Source organism: Xenopus tropicalis, chromosome 9 (assembly GCF_000004195.4).
Source record: "Xenopus tropicalis strain Nigerian chromosome 9, UCB_Xtro_10.0, whole genome shotgun sequence".
NCBI lineage: Eukaryota > Metazoa > Chordata > Amphibia > Anura > Pipidae > Xenopus > Xenopus tropicalis.
The window spans coordinates 66266278-66285456 of NC_030685.2; the positions used below are offsets into that span (position 1 = coordinate 66266278).

The 19179-nt window shown below is 40.2% G+C and overlaps 2 protein-coding genes across 3 annotated transcripts; both read left to right on the forward strand.

Moving 5' to 3' along the window:
- Nucleotides 1-1146: 1146 nt before the first annotated feature.
- LOC100127857 (uncharacterized) lies at nucleotides 1147-7445 on the forward strand. 2 transcript variants are annotated; one of them, XM_012955193.3, is made up of 8 exons: nucleotides 1147-1272; nucleotides 1605-1673; nucleotides 2538-2690; nucleotides 3358-3605; nucleotides 4348-4506; nucleotides 5107-5227; nucleotides 5693-5796; nucleotides 7213-7445. In XM_012955193.3, exons 2-8 carry the CDS (start codon nucleotides 1610-1612, stop codon nucleotides 7363-7365), a joined length of 1002 nt encoding a protein of 333 aa, XP_012810647.1. In that variant the 5' UTR covers nucleotides 1147-1272; nucleotides 1605-1609; the 3' UTR covers nucleotides 7366-7445. The 2 variants fall into 2 exon arrangements, with proteins under 2 accessions (XP_012810647.1, NP_001106624.1); NM_001113153.1 differs by lacking the exon at nucleotides 1147-1272.
- An 81-nt stretch (nucleotides 7446-7526) lies between these two features.
- Nucleotides 7527-17378, forward strand: chrna1 (cholinergic receptor, nicotinic alpha 1). The gene is made up of 10 exons (XM_002934601.5): nucleotides 7527-7598; nucleotides 9033-9251; nucleotides 10655-10800; nucleotides 10895-10939; nucleotides 11213-11322; nucleotides 13209-13404; nucleotides 14246-14483; nucleotides 14571-14794; nucleotides 15574-15813; nucleotides 16332-17378. The coding sequence occupies exons 2-10, from the start codon at nucleotides 9209-9211 to the stop codon at nucleotides 16461-16463; spliced, it is 1374 nt and encodes a 457-aa protein (XP_002934647.1). The 5' UTR covers nucleotides 7527-7598; nucleotides 9033-9208; the 3' UTR covers nucleotides 16464-17378.
- The last annotated feature ends 1801 nt before the right edge of the window (nucleotides 17379-19179 follow it).

Genomic DNA, 19179 nt, shown 5'->3' on the forward strand with positions numbered 1-19179 from the left:
TTTTATACAGGTCATGGAACTCTGAGGTGACATTTAATATTGTACAACAAGGGGTAAATTATTTAACACAAATACACAAGTGTCAGCACTGATCCCTGAGCACTGATTATAACTGATTACATCACTAAGCACCATTTATAAGGACATAATTGACAGTTAATTCATGGCTCCTGTGCATTATATAGTAAATAATGTACCCCTCGTAAAATATAAGGATATTATAAGTCACTTCAGAGTTACATGACCAAATAAAAGTGCAAGGCCTCATTGACTTGTAAGATAATTTACATCACTAACAGGTGACATTTAATATTGTCATATTATACAACAAGGGGTAAATTATTTAACACAAATACACAAGTGTCAGCACTGATCCCTGAGCACTGATTGTAACTGATTCCATAGCTAAGCACAATTTATAAAGATATTATTTTCAGGGTATTCATTCTTGTGTATTGTATGGAGCTACATTATTATGGGAAATTAGTACTCTTCCTTTCCCCTAGTAACTGTTTGGCTAATTTTGTCTTTTACTGTCTGTAGCTGTGATTATATACATCCCATAGTAGATTAAATGGGGCGGGGGGGCACAAGCTTAGTTGAGTCTCTGGCATATGAGAAACTCATTGGGAAATAAAACTGTGGTGCATGGTTCAGAAATTTACTCGGCATTTTGCTATCATGTAATCAGTGAAAGATAACTATGTGATTCTCAAGCTAATTGATGACAAGATTTATTCTCTCAAGGGTTGGAGATGAGGTTAAATCAATGTCATCAAAATACCCAACATCTACAGAGGTGAATTAATTATGCTACAGTCGAACCCCCATTTTACATTTTTCAGGGGACCATCTTTGGGCCCAACTCGTATAATAAAAATACCTAGACTATGAAAAGAATTTAAATGCAGAATATAAAACTATTCATATAAATATGCTATTAGAGAAAGCGTTTGATGCATTTTAAAATTGTCCTGTTTAAAAGTTACCTCACAGTCATGCTAATTGTGCAAGTACAGAATGTACTTGCATAATTAGCCCTGTTCCTATCACATATTGCTCACTGTAAAATAGATTTCTCAATTTCCTAACTAGAGACTGATGGTGCAGTTTTTGTTCCTTCATCACTTCCTCAGACCATCACTAAGGCAGGAGATATACTCTGATTGGGGTGGGTGGATACACTCTGATTGGGTGGGTCTATACACTTTATAAGACATTAGTTCATTAGGGGACATCAAAAATCATCCTCTCTCCAAGTAAAGAGAATTGGTAAGCTTTGTTTGTATGTTTGTTTTAAAAGGAAGCTATTTTAAGTGTTTTTTCACTATAAAATGACAATATAATACATTTTTTATTATTGTTACTATTTTGCTCCAGTGTAGTTAATAATCTAAATTCCTTATCTCAGATGCACACACAGGCAGAACCCAATGAACTAACCAGTGTAGTTTTAGGCCTGGGGTAGGAATCAACACCTTCTGAGAAAAATACAAACTTTTCTATCAAGTTTTTCTTTCTTTGTTATTTATCACATTGGCAATGTTGCTGGTAAAACTAGTCAAATATGATAGTTTGTGATTTTTGAGTACCTTCTTTTTTAGGCAAGATGTTTGTGCACAGTCTGGTGCTTCTGTCCATGCTCATTACTGTGACATTCTCTGCTGGAGACGGTGAGTATTTCTATGAACTAAAGACAAGGAAAATCACATTAAAAACATCTTCACTCCATATTATTCAACAGGTGACTTACAATGGTTGCTTTCCCTGCTAATAACAGAGAATCAGTTTGGAATTTACTTAGGATAATGCTGTTATATCCTCTGTTGAAGACAATGGGTATGCTTGGAATAAAGGTCTTCTCTAAAATATACCCAACATTTGCAGAGTATAGGTCCAAACAAAGTTGAGCAGTCACTAGATCTTGGCTCCTAGGCAACTGCTGAATGACTGTGTCTGGCCAACTTGGCTAACCATGTGTAAATCCAAAGTGTCCAGTGACTGTCCAAAGTGTCTGATCTTTGAGCAATAACCACCTCCTGGTATTTGTTTGCTGTAGAAACCTCCACTTAAAGTGGCTGTATTGCCTCTTGGGATTCCAACTCCACAGTTAATTTTTATTTTTACCCACGTGGGTAGGATGTTTTGTATACTGTATTGGTTCTTCAAACAATCTGCAAAGTATTCCAAGTACTTGAAAACAGTATTTGTATGTGCAATTCACACAGCTCAAACAGCCCATGCTTAGCACCTAGGGCAGCGGCCTTTGTGCTCCATGAATACAGTCAAGCCTACATTCGGCAACTCTGTATTCATGGTAAGTACACACAAGCTAGGGGACACAGCTGGGTTAACAGGTCCCTGTACTAACCACCTGCCTATGGTAGGTATATAATATAGGGCTGCCAATATCTAATAAGCTAATAACTGGGTCAGAGTTACACAGTTACCAATAATTAATTTTTTACCTCCCCCCATATCCTAGTCTATGCTTCTAAATGACTAATTTTGTAGTCTAAATGACTTTGTTTGTTTAGATCCTTGTTCCCTTACTCAAAAGAAACAAAAGATTCTCAATCTCCTGGCAAGTTGGGAAGATTGCACATCATGTTGCAAAAATGACAACAAAGAGTCCAGTAAAATTTACAGGAGCTGCAGGGAAATTAAGGAATACAACAGTAATGCTGAAGGTGAGTGATACTGAACATCTGCAGTCCTAATTATTTTGTAGGATTTTCAACAACTTTTAGAGAGCTGAGAGCATCAGTACCAATGTCTCTATTTCTATGACAGGTCAGGTTTAATGCACAAACTTGATGAAAACTAGTAATGCTGTGGCAGTTTTCTCACTTTCAGACCAACATTCAGTCAGAGACCCCTCTAGCTTATAACAAGTTTAAAGAATAATTAATATATTACTGAAACAGTTATTCAGTTACAGCTTCATGCAGGGGCATTTCTGGCCCCTCAGCTGAGGCGGCTCCTGCGAGGGGATCCAGGGGTAGCACGCATTGCATTCTCTGCACTAGTAGAGCTGAATTTCCATTTTAAAAAATGGAAATTAGTCTATTAAAGTTACCAGGAGCGGCTTTTTGCCACAAATTTAACCCTAGCAGACCTGAAGCCTAAGCTTCCCCAGCAACTTATGTCAGCTGCACTGAGACCACTGCTGTAAGGCCTAAAATGTTGTTTTTGAGCAAAATACAGTCACATAGAAACAAATTTGCTTGCCCAACACTGTTTGTAGCAGCATGCTTATGTTTGTTTTAACATGAAACATGCGTGCAGCTTGTTTGGATCATTAACTCAATATAAAAAGTAAAGCTACATAAACTGAATGTAGTATTGTTGTGACAGATGGAATCTACACACTGAGAACTGAAGGTGGAATCTACTACCAGACTTTCTGTGACATGACAACAAATGGTGGAGGATGGACCTTGGTGGCCAGTGTCCATGAGAACAATATGTTTGGCAAGTGCACCATTGGGGATCGATGGACCTCTGAACAGGGAAGCAATCCCAACAACCCAGATGGAGATGGCAACTGGGAGAACTATGCCACATTTGGGAAACCTGATGGAGCTACCAGTGATGACTACAAGGTACACATAGGTTCCATTGTGGAAAATTCTTCAGCAGTATATTACTCTCTAGACTGTGATTTTGTAGAGAATTTTGCCTTGGCTATGTGTGTTTCTTTCTATGGCCACAAGCATTAGAGGGACATAGATAAAATATAAATGGCATAATAAGGCTTATTTACAAAAATGGGATGAAGTGAAAATAATGAATTCAGATCAGTATCAGAGTTGAAAGGAGTAGGTGCAACTGAGTGCATATGGATCAAAGGGCAATGAGTTTGTGGTAATATGGGCCCTATTACAGCTGTAAGTATATACAGTACATCTAGGGTGTCCAAATTGCAGCAACAGTTCAACAATAGCCGGAGGGTATTCAGGCAATCTGCTTTTTGGGGTCCCATCTTTTCTATTAGTCTAAGGGGACCATTTACTAACCGTCGTATTGGTTTTTTTTTTCAAATTGAATTTTTAGCACTAAAATTCACAGGCTTCAAAACAGCTAAAAATCTGATTCTGACAATTCGCCAGCTAAAATTTGCAGAGATCATGTAGAAGTAAATGGCAAATGTCCCTTCCCTTCCATGGAGGATCCTTATTTTGCTTTGAAACTTTAGAGGTTTTGGATTTTTGACACTGGTGTTTTGTGCGACAATTAATTAAAGTCACAGGTTTCATGCAACATGATTTGAAACTTCAGTTTAATAGCAGATTTTCCAGAAATTTCCTGTTATGTGATCTGTGATGTTCTCTATTTTGTGCTCAGAATCCAGGCTATTATGATATCATTTCCAGTGATTTGGGTTTGTGGCACGTGCCTAACAACACTCCATTTTCCCACTGGAGTAAGAACGCGCTGCTAAGGTATCGCACACAAAATGGCTTTTTTTCTAATGAAGGTGGAAATCTCTTCTATCTGTACAAGGTAAATACTCACAGCTTTTAGCATGAAGTTTACAGAGGGACTGATTTGATAATAAAGGCGCTAAATTATTATTCATTCGTACTTATAGAGCACTGGCATATTCCACAACAAAATCAGATCTTTGCTTTCATTTCTTACTTGTACTAGACTGATCAAAATTAACTTAAACTTGATCGCTGTTAGTAATTGGTTTGGCACAATTAAGTTTGTAGTGTGTGTTAGTGTATTAGCCCCCCAAAGGGTATCTGTATCTGCATACTGTTTAAAGGAGAATGAAAGGTGAAATCATTGGGCGGTGCCAAATATTAGGCACCCCCCCCCCAGTTATTATAATCACTTATATGATACCCCAGGCATACTCCTGCATCGGCCCAGGGTACACATGTGTAAGCACCATGGAGTGATTGTCTCTTTCTGCTTCTTCATTCTTTAATGGCCCCAGGCCAGCACATGTGCAGTTAAAATGTCATCATTTTGCTAAAAGTCCACTCAAAGCCCACTCAAGTTTAACTCTTCTATTGAAAAATGAAGCAGTGGTGCCCGCTCAGAATTACCCAGGACCTACACTACTGAGTAGAAACGTACTTTCTCCCCCTATAGAAATATCCATTAAAGTTTGGACTTGGAACCTGCCCGCAAGACCATGGACCTGCTGTGCCTGTTGTGTATGATTTGGGAAATCCTTACAAAACCGCCAATTACTACTCTCCAAATGCCAGAGGTGAGTCTGGAGCCATCAAATTTTCTAAAACAAGAAGCTGGAATCTCCGGTATTTACACATGCATATGACTATGCATTGCATCATTTACTGTAAAATTCATAAATAATTATATATATATATATGTATTCCAACCAAGTCGCACTCCAAATAGATAAAACGTAGCTTTTATTGAAGCTCAGATTAAACACGATCCAAATACGAAAAATATATATATGTAATCAAATCTAATTGTTTCCAAAGGGGAATAAAAATGAAGGTTGTAAATACCCCAGATATAGTAGAACACAGGAAAACAAGTCCAGGTCACAGACAGGCAACTTTTAATACACTTTATAATGAATAATTCAGAAAACGTTTATTTAGTCATTGTATCAGTCCCTGGGAAACCTGACTGACAGAATGGACCATGTGCCATTGCCCTAAAACTGGACTTGCTTTATCATAAGTTTTTCTCTGTTTTACAGGGCAGTTTATTGCTGGATTTGTTCACTTCCGAGTGTTTAATAACGAAAAAGCAGCACTTGCTCTCTGCGCAGGAGTCAAGGTGACTGGCTGTGATACAGAGCATGTAAGTATTAGAAAAAGCATTTAATATATATATCAGATTTGCATTGCGTTCACCTAGGTTTCTGAAACCTTTATACTGTACCTTAAGTAACATCACACTAGTGGCAAGTGTCTGTGATACTTTGGATAACTGCCTGATTTTGTATTGTATGTATTTGACTGCGTGACTGGGATACAGGCCATTATATCACTTGTATATATCACTGTATTTTTAGCACTCAATAATAGTTTATTTTAGTGCTATAGGTCACTGCCCATGTGCAAATTCACCCAATGTTAGCATTTTATCTTAGTCTTCTAGATCAGGGGTCCCCAACCTTTCTTACTCGTGAGCCACAGTCAAATTTAAAAAGACTTGGAGAGCAACGCAAGCATCATTAAAGTTCACGGAGGTGCCAAATAAGGGCTGTGATTGGCTATTAGGCAGCCTCTATGCACACTATCAGCTTATAGGGGGCTTTATTTGGTAGTAAATATTGTTTTTATTCAACCAAAACTTGCCCCCAAGTCAGGAATTCAAAAATAACTCCCTGGTTTGGGGGCACCAAGAGCAACATCCAAGGGGTTGGGGAGCAACATGTTGCCCCCGAGTCACTGGTTGGGGATCACTGTTCTAGATGAACACAACAAAAAATAGTTTATTTTCCATAAAAAGATAGCACAGGTTTGGGATCCAGAAACCTGTTATCCAGAAAGCTCAGAATTACGTGAAGGTCATCTCCCATTAAGTTCATTATGAGCAAATAATTCTAATGTTTAAAAAATGATTTCCTTTTTCCCTGTAATAATAAAACAATACCCTGTACTTTTTCCTAATCCTAACTAAGAAATAATTAATCCTTATTAGAGGCAAAACAATTCTATTGATTTTATTGAATGTTTATATGATTTAAGACTTGGTATGGAGATCCAAATTTCAGAAAGACTCCTTATCTAGAAAACTCCAAGTCCCAAGCATTCTGGATAACAGGTCCCATACCTGTACAGGCATTTTTTAAAATAATGTACACTTTTTCACAAGCTCAGCTATTGCTTTCAGAGGAAATAGTACTTTTTCTGCCACATGTCTGAGATTGTTCTAATCTAGTTTACCACTATGATTTAGGCAGAATCCTATTACCTGTATTTATACTCCCCTTGCAAGCCTTTCGGAGCAGTTACACGCCTGCGATAGCAGCAATCTATTGCGGGCAAGTAAGTCGCTCCGTGGGTGCTTACCCTTAAGGTTGCCATCTGGTAGCGGGTTGTGGTTAAAGCAGTTGCAGGTTTAATTGGGTAGTGGCTGTGTATCTGGGTATGGGCTGCTGGTCTGTGGGTCGATGCAGATGGAAAGTTGCTTAGAAATACATTTTACTATTTAATAATAGTTTTATTAAACTTCCTATACCTCATATATTTTTCCCCTTTGTTTCCACAGTCCTGCATAGGAGGAGTGGGCTACTTTCCTGAAGCAAATCCTAGACAGTGCGGAGACTTCGCAGGCTTTGACTGGGATGGTTATGGGGCACATAAAAGCTGGAGCTGTAGCAAAGAAATTACAGAGGCTGCCGTACTGCTCTTTTACCGCTGATTTATCTGCGAGACATCCTCTAATAGTTCTAAAATAAAAGGGTACATTAAGTGAAAAATAAAAGTTAATTTTTTTTTGCATGACTTGTGTTTCTTTAGCAGACTGCGTGGATGGCATCAATTAGCAATACAGAAGCTCTTAGTTATACAGCTGTTAAGGAATTCCAGCAAAAACAGATACTTAATAAAGGTTTGGAGGTTCTGCTGATGTATGATACTGACTTTCCTGAATGGGTAATTAAATTCTATTTGTTTTAAAGCTAAAGTTAGTTTTGCCGAATATACCTCTGTATACAGTCCCATAACAGGTAATTTAAAGGAGAACTAAAGCTTAACAAAGAAGTAAGCTAGAAATGCTGCACATTATGTTTTGGGATTTTGTAGCAGTGAAGAACTGCACCCCCAAAGATGCCCCCAGTAGCTCCCCATCTTCTTTTATACTGATGCACTGCACGTGCTCTGTGCTGCTTCCCCAGTCATTGCATGTAGGGGAGCTAGCAGCTATCAGAAATTTATAAGCAACACAGGGACGCGACGTGACAGAGCGGGTGGGGAGAGGGGGCCGGGGTCAAGTCCACCTGCAGCAGAGTAGTTACACCGCTGTTCATAGGTGTTCATTTGGGTTAAAGTCAGGGATCTTTGCAAGCCAGCCCAGTTCTAACAAATCCATCCCAACCAATACTGTATGGTTACCACTGAATTGTCAAGAATTAAATTTTTAGTGTTCACTGGAACCACAGGCCTTAGTCCAAACCATGTAAAACTCTCCAAGAGGCAACATTTACAGCATTCCCCATGGTACTAGTAACTAGGGTGATGTTAGGCTTGTGTGTGGCTGCTCCAGGGCACTGGGAAAACACTTGGTGGGCCCCACCAACCCAGTCCCTGCTTGACTTTTTGCACTCCATCCCCCATTGCAGGTAAATGTAAATAAAACCTTACGGGATGCTGCATGGGGGTGGGGGTTGCACACAGCAGGTGGAGTCTGGCAGATTTTACAACTGGGGCCCCTTTGGTGGCAGCCCTGTGAGCCTCGGGCACCCTATCCAATACTGGGCTGCTCACCCATAGATGCCCATGGAAAGAAGAGTTCTTGAGCTGAGATTGCATAGATACCTTGCTACTTAGCAGTTAGTGTTCTCACTGAGAACTTTTTATTTTTACTTTAAATTTTTCACACAATGCGTCAGTGCTCGGTGGTCCCTTCTGTGAGTTTCTGTGGCCTACTACTTTGTCACTGAACTTTGCTATGCTTCTATTTTGCAGTCACATCATTTATGGTGGTTTGGGCAACACTACTACACTATGTATAGAGGTAATTGGCACCAGATCTCACCACTTGCCTAAAGCTGATAAATATTAGAATGTACTCTAATATCTTTCATAATATTCTCTCCAGTGGGGACAATGCTACATTTGAGTCTATGAATAATAATATGTACCTCTAGGTTGGTTGCTTCCAATCATACTGATAAACTTGGATATGTTTATTAGTAAGGTTTTCCATTTATTTTACTAAGCATTAATTATAAAATAAATATATTAAATAGTTAAATAATATAAATACATAAATAACATAAACAGGCCTTATTTTCCCAGTAACTAACCCAGATAAAACAAATAACTTTCTGAGAAATCCCAATCATGTGTATTCCTGCCTTTGCTAAGGACTCAGCTGTCCAACTGAACAGGTGGAGAGCCCCTTCACCCCCACCCATAAGTCACATTCCTGTCCGTGGAACCGGAAGCCAAAGGCTGACTCTCTTGTGGAGATCCAACAGGCTGAAATGTCATCATTCCAAATGTGAAACCCAGTAGGCAAGATCTGAGAGGAGAGGAAGCAAATGGATTTTTCCCTCACGCGTCTTATTTTCCTGTTCATTGCAGGTACTTTTACATTTTCTTTTATATCTGTTCTTAATAACATCAGTATTGTGGAGCCTGTTATATTCATCTTCTTATTCTACAAGTATATTACATTATGAACTCATTTGTATGCTTTAAAAACAGTGGCACATGAATGTGTTCCATCTTGACTAGAATAAATGCAAGCTACTGTCAGTGTTGTAACTAAAGGGGGAAACAGCAGGGAGACCCTGGGGATGTTGGTTTCTCACCATTGTGAAATTTTGATATTGAGTATATGTGAAGTGTGTAGGAGACACTAACTATAAGCAAACATTTGCACCCTTGTGCAGGCAGATAGATTCTGTTCTGTTGTAGTGTGTATGATGCAGACCTGATTTGGCTACTTGTGGCAGAGCCAGTCCAAGGAGATGTGGCACTAAAGGTAATGGTAAAATCTATGCACACCCCACCATAAATACATAGTAACATAGTAACTTAGGATAAAAAAAGACACACGTTCATCAAGTTCAACCTTGTGTCTGCTGGAAGGGCCTACTGGTAAATAAAGCATTAGAGAGATTATTATATAATCCCCTTATTTATTTATACATAGTTATCATATCCCCCCTTAAGCGCCTCTTCTCCAGTGTAAACACATTAACTCAGACAGTAGGTAATGGTTTGGCAGTACCACAGGAGGAGCACAGACTGCCACCCTTGTGGGCTACTTAGCCCAGCTTTGGTCCAGATATTCTGTAAACTATGCCCAAAACTATGACACCAAAAACTGAAATACAGAAGCTTATTTGTGCAAATAAATCAGAAAATTAATATTAACCTTACCAAATAAAGTGTGATAACAAATACCCTTTCTAGTATGTAAATGTAATGTTCTTATCCCCAGCACTAACAATGCAGGAGTCATGCCTGATTACAATGTGCCACAGGGCTTTAATAAATGCACTTACAAATACACAGGCACGTAAATAAATAATAGCTTAATTTATTACAAAAAGGTATAAAAATTAGCTTTCATGTTCTGGGCATTTATTTCTTTTGGTATGAAATACATGGGGGCCACAGTGTGTTATGAAATGTTTGGGGGCCCAGGGGAAAAGGTGAGCAGGCAGTGTTACAATAGAGACTAAAGCATATTTGCATGAATGGTCTTCTTATTTCATATTGATAGTTGTGAGAAATCAAAAATCCCCAAATTCTTTTTAATGACTTAAGAGAAATACAGGTTGAGAAGGAGGCTTCTGTCTCCTAATAACAAGAATAGGCAAATGAAAATGCAACTCAGTTCTTCCCATAGAGCAGTTTGATATATTGTGCTGTATATTGTTATATAAAATGATGTACAAAAGAAACAATGCAAAGAAAATTGAAACCTTGTGTGTTTGCTGGTGAATTTGTAAAGTTATTAATCACTGTCTCTGCAGCTACTCTCGTCTTTTCTTCTGAGGATGAATCCCGCCTTATAAATGACTTATTTAAGAGCTACAACAAAGTGGTTCGTCCAGTCAAGGCTTTTAAGGATAAGGTTGTAGTGACACTTGGACTTCAGCTCATACAGCTTATTAATGTGGTAAGAGCATAACAGAAATACAGTTTGATATCTGCACAAGAATCTACTAGTTGCATCGCACTTCTCATGCAATTAATCTACTTTGTGTTTTAAGGATGAAGTCAATCAAATTGTAACAACAAATGTCCGTCTGAAACAGGTATGTTCTGCTTCCAAATAGGCCTGAGCCTATACTCACCATATTACTTACACTCCAAACAGACCCAAGTAACACATGCCTTACTCTATATGCCCTAACAGGCCAGTACTAATGACTTTACTCTGATCAGGCCCAAATTTGAATACTCTTCAAATAGGCCCACACCTTACTCGTCCTATTGCAAACACTCCATACATGCCCAAGGCACAAACTCTAGGACTTATTTACATTTCATTATTCATGTACTTACTGTACATGTCTTTTTCATAACAGCAATGGGAGGATGTTCACCTAAAGTGGAACCCAGAAGATTATGGAGGCATAAAGAAAGTTCGAATCTCTTCTGGTGATATTTGGCGCCCTGATATTGTGCTGTACAATAAGTAAGGGATTACTGTAACTGTATATCAGTAAGCAAAAACAAAATGTATGATTGGCTTCATGCTTATGATGGCATGAAGCTAATTTAAAATGTTAAACAGTAGCATGGTGAACTGCTGCCCAGCTTCCCTGAATTACAAGTTACATATGAGGGCTCATTAATGAGCAAAAAAGAGTGCAAATGCAAAGTATTTTTTCACCCATAATGCATTGTTTTTCCCTATAACTCCAACTAAAGCCAGGAAGATATTGTTTGATAGTGGGATAATAGCCTCTGGGAAAAGACTGTGGCTGTGGAATAGCAGATATAGTAGGGAGAGATGGTGCCTATAGTAGCAATGGGGGGGATAATAGCCTCTGGGAAGGGACTGGGGCTGTGGGATATCAGGTATAGTAGGGAGAGATGGTGCCTATAGTAGCAGTGGGGGATAATAGCCTCTGGGAAGGGACTGTGGCTGTGGGATAGCAGGTATAGTAGGGAGAGATGGTGCCTATAGTAGCAATGGGGGGATAATAGCCTCTGGGAAGGGACTGTGGCTGTGGGACAGCAGGTATAGTAGGGAGAGATGGTGCCTATAGTAGCAGTGGGGGGATAATAGCCTCTGGGAAGGGACTGTGGCTGTGGGATAGCAGGTATAGTAGGGAGAGATGGTGCCTATAGTAGCAGTGGGATAATAGCCTCTGGGAAGGGACTGTGGCTGTGGAATAGCAGGTATAGTAGGGAGAGATGGTGCCTATTGTAGCAGTGGGGGGATAATAGCCTCTGGGAAGGGACTGTGGCTGTGGGATAGCAGGTATAGTAGGGAGAGATGGTGCCTATAGTAACAGTGGGGGGATAATAGCCTCTGGGAAGGGACTGTGGCTGTGGGATAGCAGGTATAGTAGGGTGAGATGGTGCCTATAGTAGCAGTGGGGGGATAATAGCCTCTGGGAAGGGACTGTGGCTGTGGGATACCAGGTATAGTAGGGAGAGATGGTGCCTATAGTAGCAGTGGGGATAATAGCCTCTGGGAAGGGACTGTGGCTGTGGGATAGCAGGTATAGTAGGGAGAGATGGTGCCTATAGTAGCAGTGGGGGGATAATAGCCTCTGGGAAGGGACTGTGGCTGTGGGATACCAGGTATAGTAGGGAGAGATGGTGCCTATAGTAGCAGTGGGGGGATAATAGCCTCTGGGAAGGGACTGTGGCTGTGGGATACCAGGTATAGTAGGGAGAGATGGTGCCTATAGTAGCAGTGGGGGGATAATAGCCTCTGGGAAGGGACTGTGGCTGTGGGATAGCAGTTATAGTAGGGAGAGATGGTGCCTATAGTAACAGTGGGGGGATAATAGCCTCTGGGAAGGGACTGTGGCTGTGGGATACCAGGTATAGTAGGGATAGATGGTGCCTATAGTAGCAGTGGGGGGATAATAGCCTCTGGGAAGGGACTGTGGCTGTGGGATAGCAGGTATAGTAGGGAGTGATGGTGCCTATAGTAGCAGTGGGGATAATAGCCTCTGGGAAGGGACTGTGGCTGTGGGATAGCGGGTATAGTAGGGAGAGATGGTGCCTATAGTAGCAGTGGGGGAATAATAGCCTCTGGGAAGGGACTGTGGCTGTGGGATAGCAGGTATAGTAGGGAGAGATGGTGCCTATAGTAGCAGTGGGGGAATAATAGCCTCTGGGAAGGGACTGTGGCTGTGGGATAGCAGGTATAGTAGGGAGAGATGGTGCCTATAGTAGCAGTGGGATAATAGCCTCTGGGAAGGGACTGTGGCTGTGCGATAGCAATTAGTAGAGCTATTTATAGTGTGAGTTAATGTATATAGAAGAAGTGGTATATATTAGCTTTGGAAAGGGATTGTGTCTTTCTGTATTCTTGTAACAAATATAATATTTTTATTATAGTGCAGATGGAGATTTTGCTATTGTCCAGGAAACCAAAGTCCTTCTTGATTACACTGGGAAAATTATATGGACGCCTCCTGCAATTTTTAAAAGTTACTGCGAAATGATTGTCACATACTTTCCATTTGACCTGCAGAACTGCAGCATGAAGCTCGGTACCTGGACTTATGACGGCTCATTAGTAGTTATAAATCCGGTAAGCTACAATGTCACTGTTATCACATAGATAAGCCAAAAAATTGTAGACTAATTGTGCTATGTCGGTCTATGTCACCGGAGACACTTTTTGCCCAACTCTTTCCCTATGAGCATTTATAGCTTGTAGGCAAACAGGTGCCATCACCCAACATGGAGACATATACATATTGGCATATGCAAACACACATTATTGTTGTCTTTGCCAGGTACTTGTTTATTAAGTTTTTATGAACATATTGAAATATGCCTTTATTGCAGCCTGGTCCATTTTGCTTTTAGTTTTGGGTCAGCTAAAAAATATCATTCTTCAGTTTTTTCAGTTTTTGCTAAGTACAATGCAAAGTATCTGTATACAATCTATACATAATAAATAATGTATTTACTTTTATCTGTAGTGCACAAATTCCTACAGTGTCTTCCTCTGTATTTTTGGTGTGCTTTGCCCTCTATAGCACCCCCTTGGCCAGTGTTTTCTAGATTTTTTGAGCCAATCTCCCCTTCAGACATATATACTGTATCAGCCATTCAGTCACATTTGCAAGAATATTTAGCATTTACCCCAAATCACACTCTAATTCAGTTCCAAGCTGAGCTAACAAAGAAAACAGGCATTCTTCTCAAATGTCTTCTATCTGTTAGCATGGGCCACTCTAGAAAAGGCTGTGTGCCCCCTAGTGGGGCCAGACCCATAATTTGCCCTAACCATCTCTGGGGATACAGTTGTCACATAGGAAAGCGACTGCCCTGGTCACTCATCATGTATGGCATCAATGTGCAGTCCAGCTCTCCAGTAGAGTATCACTCTGCTGCCTGTGTAACTGAATGTTAACTCTTTTCAGGAGAGTGATCGTCCAGATCTGAGTAACTTTATGGAAAGTGGAGAATGGTACATGAAGGATTATCGTGGCTGGAAGCACTGGGTTTATTATGACTGTTGCCCAGAAACGCCATACTTGGATATCACATACCATTTTCTCCTGCAGAGGCTTCCCCTTTACTTCATTGTCAATGTAGTGATCCCTTGTCTGTTATTCTCCTTTCTGACTGGCCTGGTATTTTATCTGCCTACTGATTCAGGTAACTGCTGGAACCATGACACAACCAAACCAACATATCCTATTATATATAGTGAATAGAAAGTAAAACTCACGTCCTTATCTGCAGGAGAGAAAATCACTCTGAGCGTTTCTGTATTGCTGTCTCTGGTTGTGTTTCTTCTGGTCATCGTTGAACTGATTCCTTCTACATCGAGCGCCGTCCCTTTAATTGGGAAGTACATGTTATTTACCATGGTGTTTGTTATCACTTCCATTGTCATCACGGTCATTGTGATCAACACACATCACCGATCCCCAAGTACTCACATTATGCCGCAGTGGCTGAAAAAGGTGGGTTCCACAGTGAGAGGTTGGGATTTGTGTAATTGATTTGTATTGTTTTTTATATAGAAAGGATCCTATTCAAAGTGAACCTAAAGCAGTGATGTTCGACTTTTTCAGTTCAAGCCTCTTTGGAGGTCCAACCTTGGGTCAGGGCCCTTATTACCTCAAAACAAAGTTACTGATGGGGAAATATTGGTGTATCAGTCATTTCCCCCATAGTTCCAAGAATATCTTGGACAGAGATATTGTTTCCACAACAAATTCCACCCTAATTAAGTTAATTCCTGAACCTACAGATGGCTCATCAGCCTTGTATATGGCCAAAACAGGCCCCCAGATACTTTGTGTGATGTCCTAATCTGGCCCCTGAAGTCACCTGATTGTGGCCCTTCAGCACCACCCAATCTGGCCCACTACATGGGTGAGACCTGATTACATGCATGGGCCAGACCTAATTATTATTATTATTTTGTCATGCTTTCACCGATCCTTACAGTTTTTAGGCTCCTGTTCCTTCCCTTGGTTGCACTCTTCTTTTACTCTCATACTGAATTGAGATAAGAATCTTGATCTATAAATATACATTTTATTCAAACATGTGAAGCATTTCAAGTTTCTATTTATTTTCAGTGTGCTCAAATGGTATGTTCCACAGACAATACTCCGTTGGGGGTCTTTTATAGTTTGCTGCTCCTAAGGATCAGTAAAAGTATATAGGCTAAAGTTTCCAACTAATGCTGTTTACCATCCATAAACACTTATATATAAATATTTGTTTTCTGTAGATTTTTATTGAAACCATCCCGAGGGTTATGTTTTTCTCTACCATGAAACGACCAGCACAAGATCAACAAAAGAAAAAGATATTTACAGAAGATATTGACATATCAGATATTTCGGGGAAGTTGGGCCCTGCTGCAGTGAAATATCAGTCTCCAATCCTTAAGAATCCAGATGTTAAAAGTGCTATAGAAGGAGCCAAATACATAGCAGAGACCATGAAGTCTGACCAGGAATCAAATAAGGTATTGATTGGCATCTACTTCACTTTTCTTCAGCTTGTATGTATAGACATTGTATGATTCATAGCCCCCCACCCCTTACTCCTAATAATTCACTGCTTCAACCCCTACTAGAAATCCATTCCACTCAACAGACCATTCTGACTGCCAATCAGACTGAACTGGTGGAATTTATCCAGTCTGGCAAAACAGATAACCAAGGAGCATTGACCACTTGGTAAACCCATGTTCCAAAGTGGTAACTGTGGCCTGTCTTACTTGTGTATAAATAAGGCATCAGCAGATTGGATAATCTGTGCTGAGAAACTGTGCTGGCTGTTCCTGCACTGAACCCCCATTGTAGCAAATCAGCCACTTTGTAAGCTTCTCCCATGCACAAAGTTACTTCTTGACTACACTAAATAGGCATTTAAGAATTTATTTCTGTAGAGTTTTGCTGTTCCAGCATAGTTTCCACAATCAGGTGGCCCCTGTACATGACACCGTGGCCCTGCAGTGATTTTTTTGTTTTGTTTTCACAGGCCTCAGAAGAATGGAAGTTTGTTGCAATGGTTTTAGATCACCTCCTGCTGGCTGTCTTCATGATAGTGTGTATCATTGGAACGCTGGCTATATTCGCTGGCCGGCTTATTGAGTTACACATGCAAGGTTAAATCTTACAGGACACCATGGAAATTGGAACCTTGCTGTCATCTGTTTCATTTAAAAGCTGCAAGTGATTCCTTTGCCCTGCTGTGCTCTGCATTAGTGGAAACTTCAATCTCCAGACATATTGGCCTGCAAGCCTTGATGTACCATTACAACTCTTGTCCAAATGCCACTCGCTAGTTTGCCTGTGGCCCTTTCACCATCACAAGAGTACAGCTCAAGGGTCCTTATGTCACTCCTGCCTATGATTTTTTAAACAGAATAATCATTGGGTAATAGGTTGTTTGAGCTGATGAATCTCTTATTGTTTGGTTACTCAGTTTCAATGTTTGGGTGGTTGAAGAAGAAAACACAAAATATTGTAAAGGTTTTCTTTGTAAAACCCATTAAAGAGAATAGAACTACACATGTTTTTTGTTTACAGCTATCTGCCATACTGAGAGTAACAGTGTATATGCCATACTGACAGTAACAGTGTATATGCCATACTGACAGTAACAGTGTACAGTATATGCCATACTGAGAGTAACAGTGTATATGCCATACTGAGAGTAACAGTGTATATGCCATACTGAGAGTAACAGTGTATATGCCATACTGAGAGTAACAGTGTATATGCCATACTGAGAGTAACAGTGTATATGCCATACTGAGAGTAACAGTGTATATGCCATACTGAGAGTAACAGTGTATTTGCCATACTGAGAGTTACACTGTATTTGCCATACTGAGAGTTACACTGTATTTGCCATACTGAGAGTTACACTGTATTTGCCATACTGAGAGTAATGCTGCTGTAAATGTTATACTAAGAGCTATCTGCAAACCAGGTTTAGGTTATGACTATTCTTATCCATAAACTGAATGTGTGGAATACAAAATGAAATTAATATGTAATAAAGTAAATGAATATAAAATCACCCCGTGATAGTTTTTCCCTTTTTATTCATATTCATGTTCAGAAGCACAAAAACTACATACCCCCACCTAACAGTGTCCAAGTCAAGATGTCCATACATGGGCTGATATAAAATGCCAACTTAACCCTCAGACTGGCTTGGTCACTTATTGGCCTTTGCATGGAACCTCCTGGTATCTGTTCCGATCTATTGGGCAGATTAGAAAATCCAAGCAGGTGAGAACCCTCATCTCTCTTTTGATACTTACCTCTCCCAACAAGTGGGCATCTTATGATGCAGGTTGGTTTGCTTAATGATCAGATCAGCCAGTTTAGACCAGCATGTAGGTGGCCACTCATTTGACAAACTTGCCATATATATATGTATGCCCAGCTTAAAGAGACAGTATACATCCCCTTTCAACATGAGTTCAACGAATAGGGCTTGTGCTGATACGGCCCCCCGTGACCATTTGCCTATTGTTTTAAATAAAAAATATATATTGTATCTGTTATTTCTGTCACTAGACAAGAAAATAAAGCCTATCCTATCCCTTTAAGTATATTCTCAGTGCTGCCTTGTACTGCTGGGGGCTTTATTCCAGCCAGGGCAGTATCTGCATGGTTGTGTGGGTTAACACTCTGGTTCTTTCCCACACTCACAAACATAAAGGCAGGTTAACTGGCTCCTAATTAAATTGACAACAGGGTGTGTGAATCTGATAAGGGGTCCTCAACCTAAAGCCCACGGGCCAGATACGGCCCCCCGTGACCATTTACCCTGTCCCCCGCTGCGTCTTCCCTGGCTAGCACCTGCTATGCCCCAGCGTGTCACCACGTAACATTATGACATCACTGCATTACGCACCGACACGCTGGGGCATAGCAGAACGCTGATGCAGGTACAGACATTCAAATTCTCTAATTGTGCTGCAGAGTCTAGTACTCTGGTTCATGAGGACCTTTATCAGGATTTAGTATTTGCACCATTTCTGGGCTAAGGCCAAGTATCAGTCTTCCCTAAAGTTTACAATGATAAAGTCTCAAAATACTGGAGCCTTATTTCTCCTGTGGTATTCATGGATCATGTTCACGATCTTGGGACAAAACTTTGTTTAGAAACAAAAAACCCTTGGCAAAGAGCTGATAGTTAGGGGCTGATTTACTAACAACATTGTGGTCATATATTTAATGAATTAAAACCTAAATCTATGCCCTTAGTGTCTGCTCTGCAGTATGGTTGGACCCTGTGCTTTACACATGTCTCTTTCATGTTTTTCTTTGCACTACAAATAAGATATGTGCAGTGCGCATGGGAATTTGTTGATGTTTTTGTTTTTGATACAAAACTATAGTTCGCCCACAGTCTGAGGGAACGTGAACTGGCCCCCTGTTTAAAAAGTTTGAGGACCCCTGATATAAATAAAGAATAATAAATTATGTGTCTTACTTAATGATGTGAGTGGCTTACAAGGGCAGTGGTATTGGAGCTTCTAGTGGAGCCAATGGGCAAACAAAGTATGAGAATGCTCAATATACTTGAACATATTATCAAGGGTTACAGCATGCTGAGAGCTGTAGTTTAGCAAAATCACAGTTTTCATCAATATAGCTCAACAAAACTTTTCTCCAGCTCTCCAGGGTCAGTGTCCCAATTAAAATGTGAAATAATGTTCCATGTTATTTGTTACTGGAACTGAAAGCTTTATGCCCGTGGGCCTCAATTACTAATTAAGTGTGGGGGCAGGGTGCTGTGCTTTTCCCATGAATACATTGCTGCCTATATTTGTAAGTGCTGTATTCATAAGGAAAGGGGCAGTATG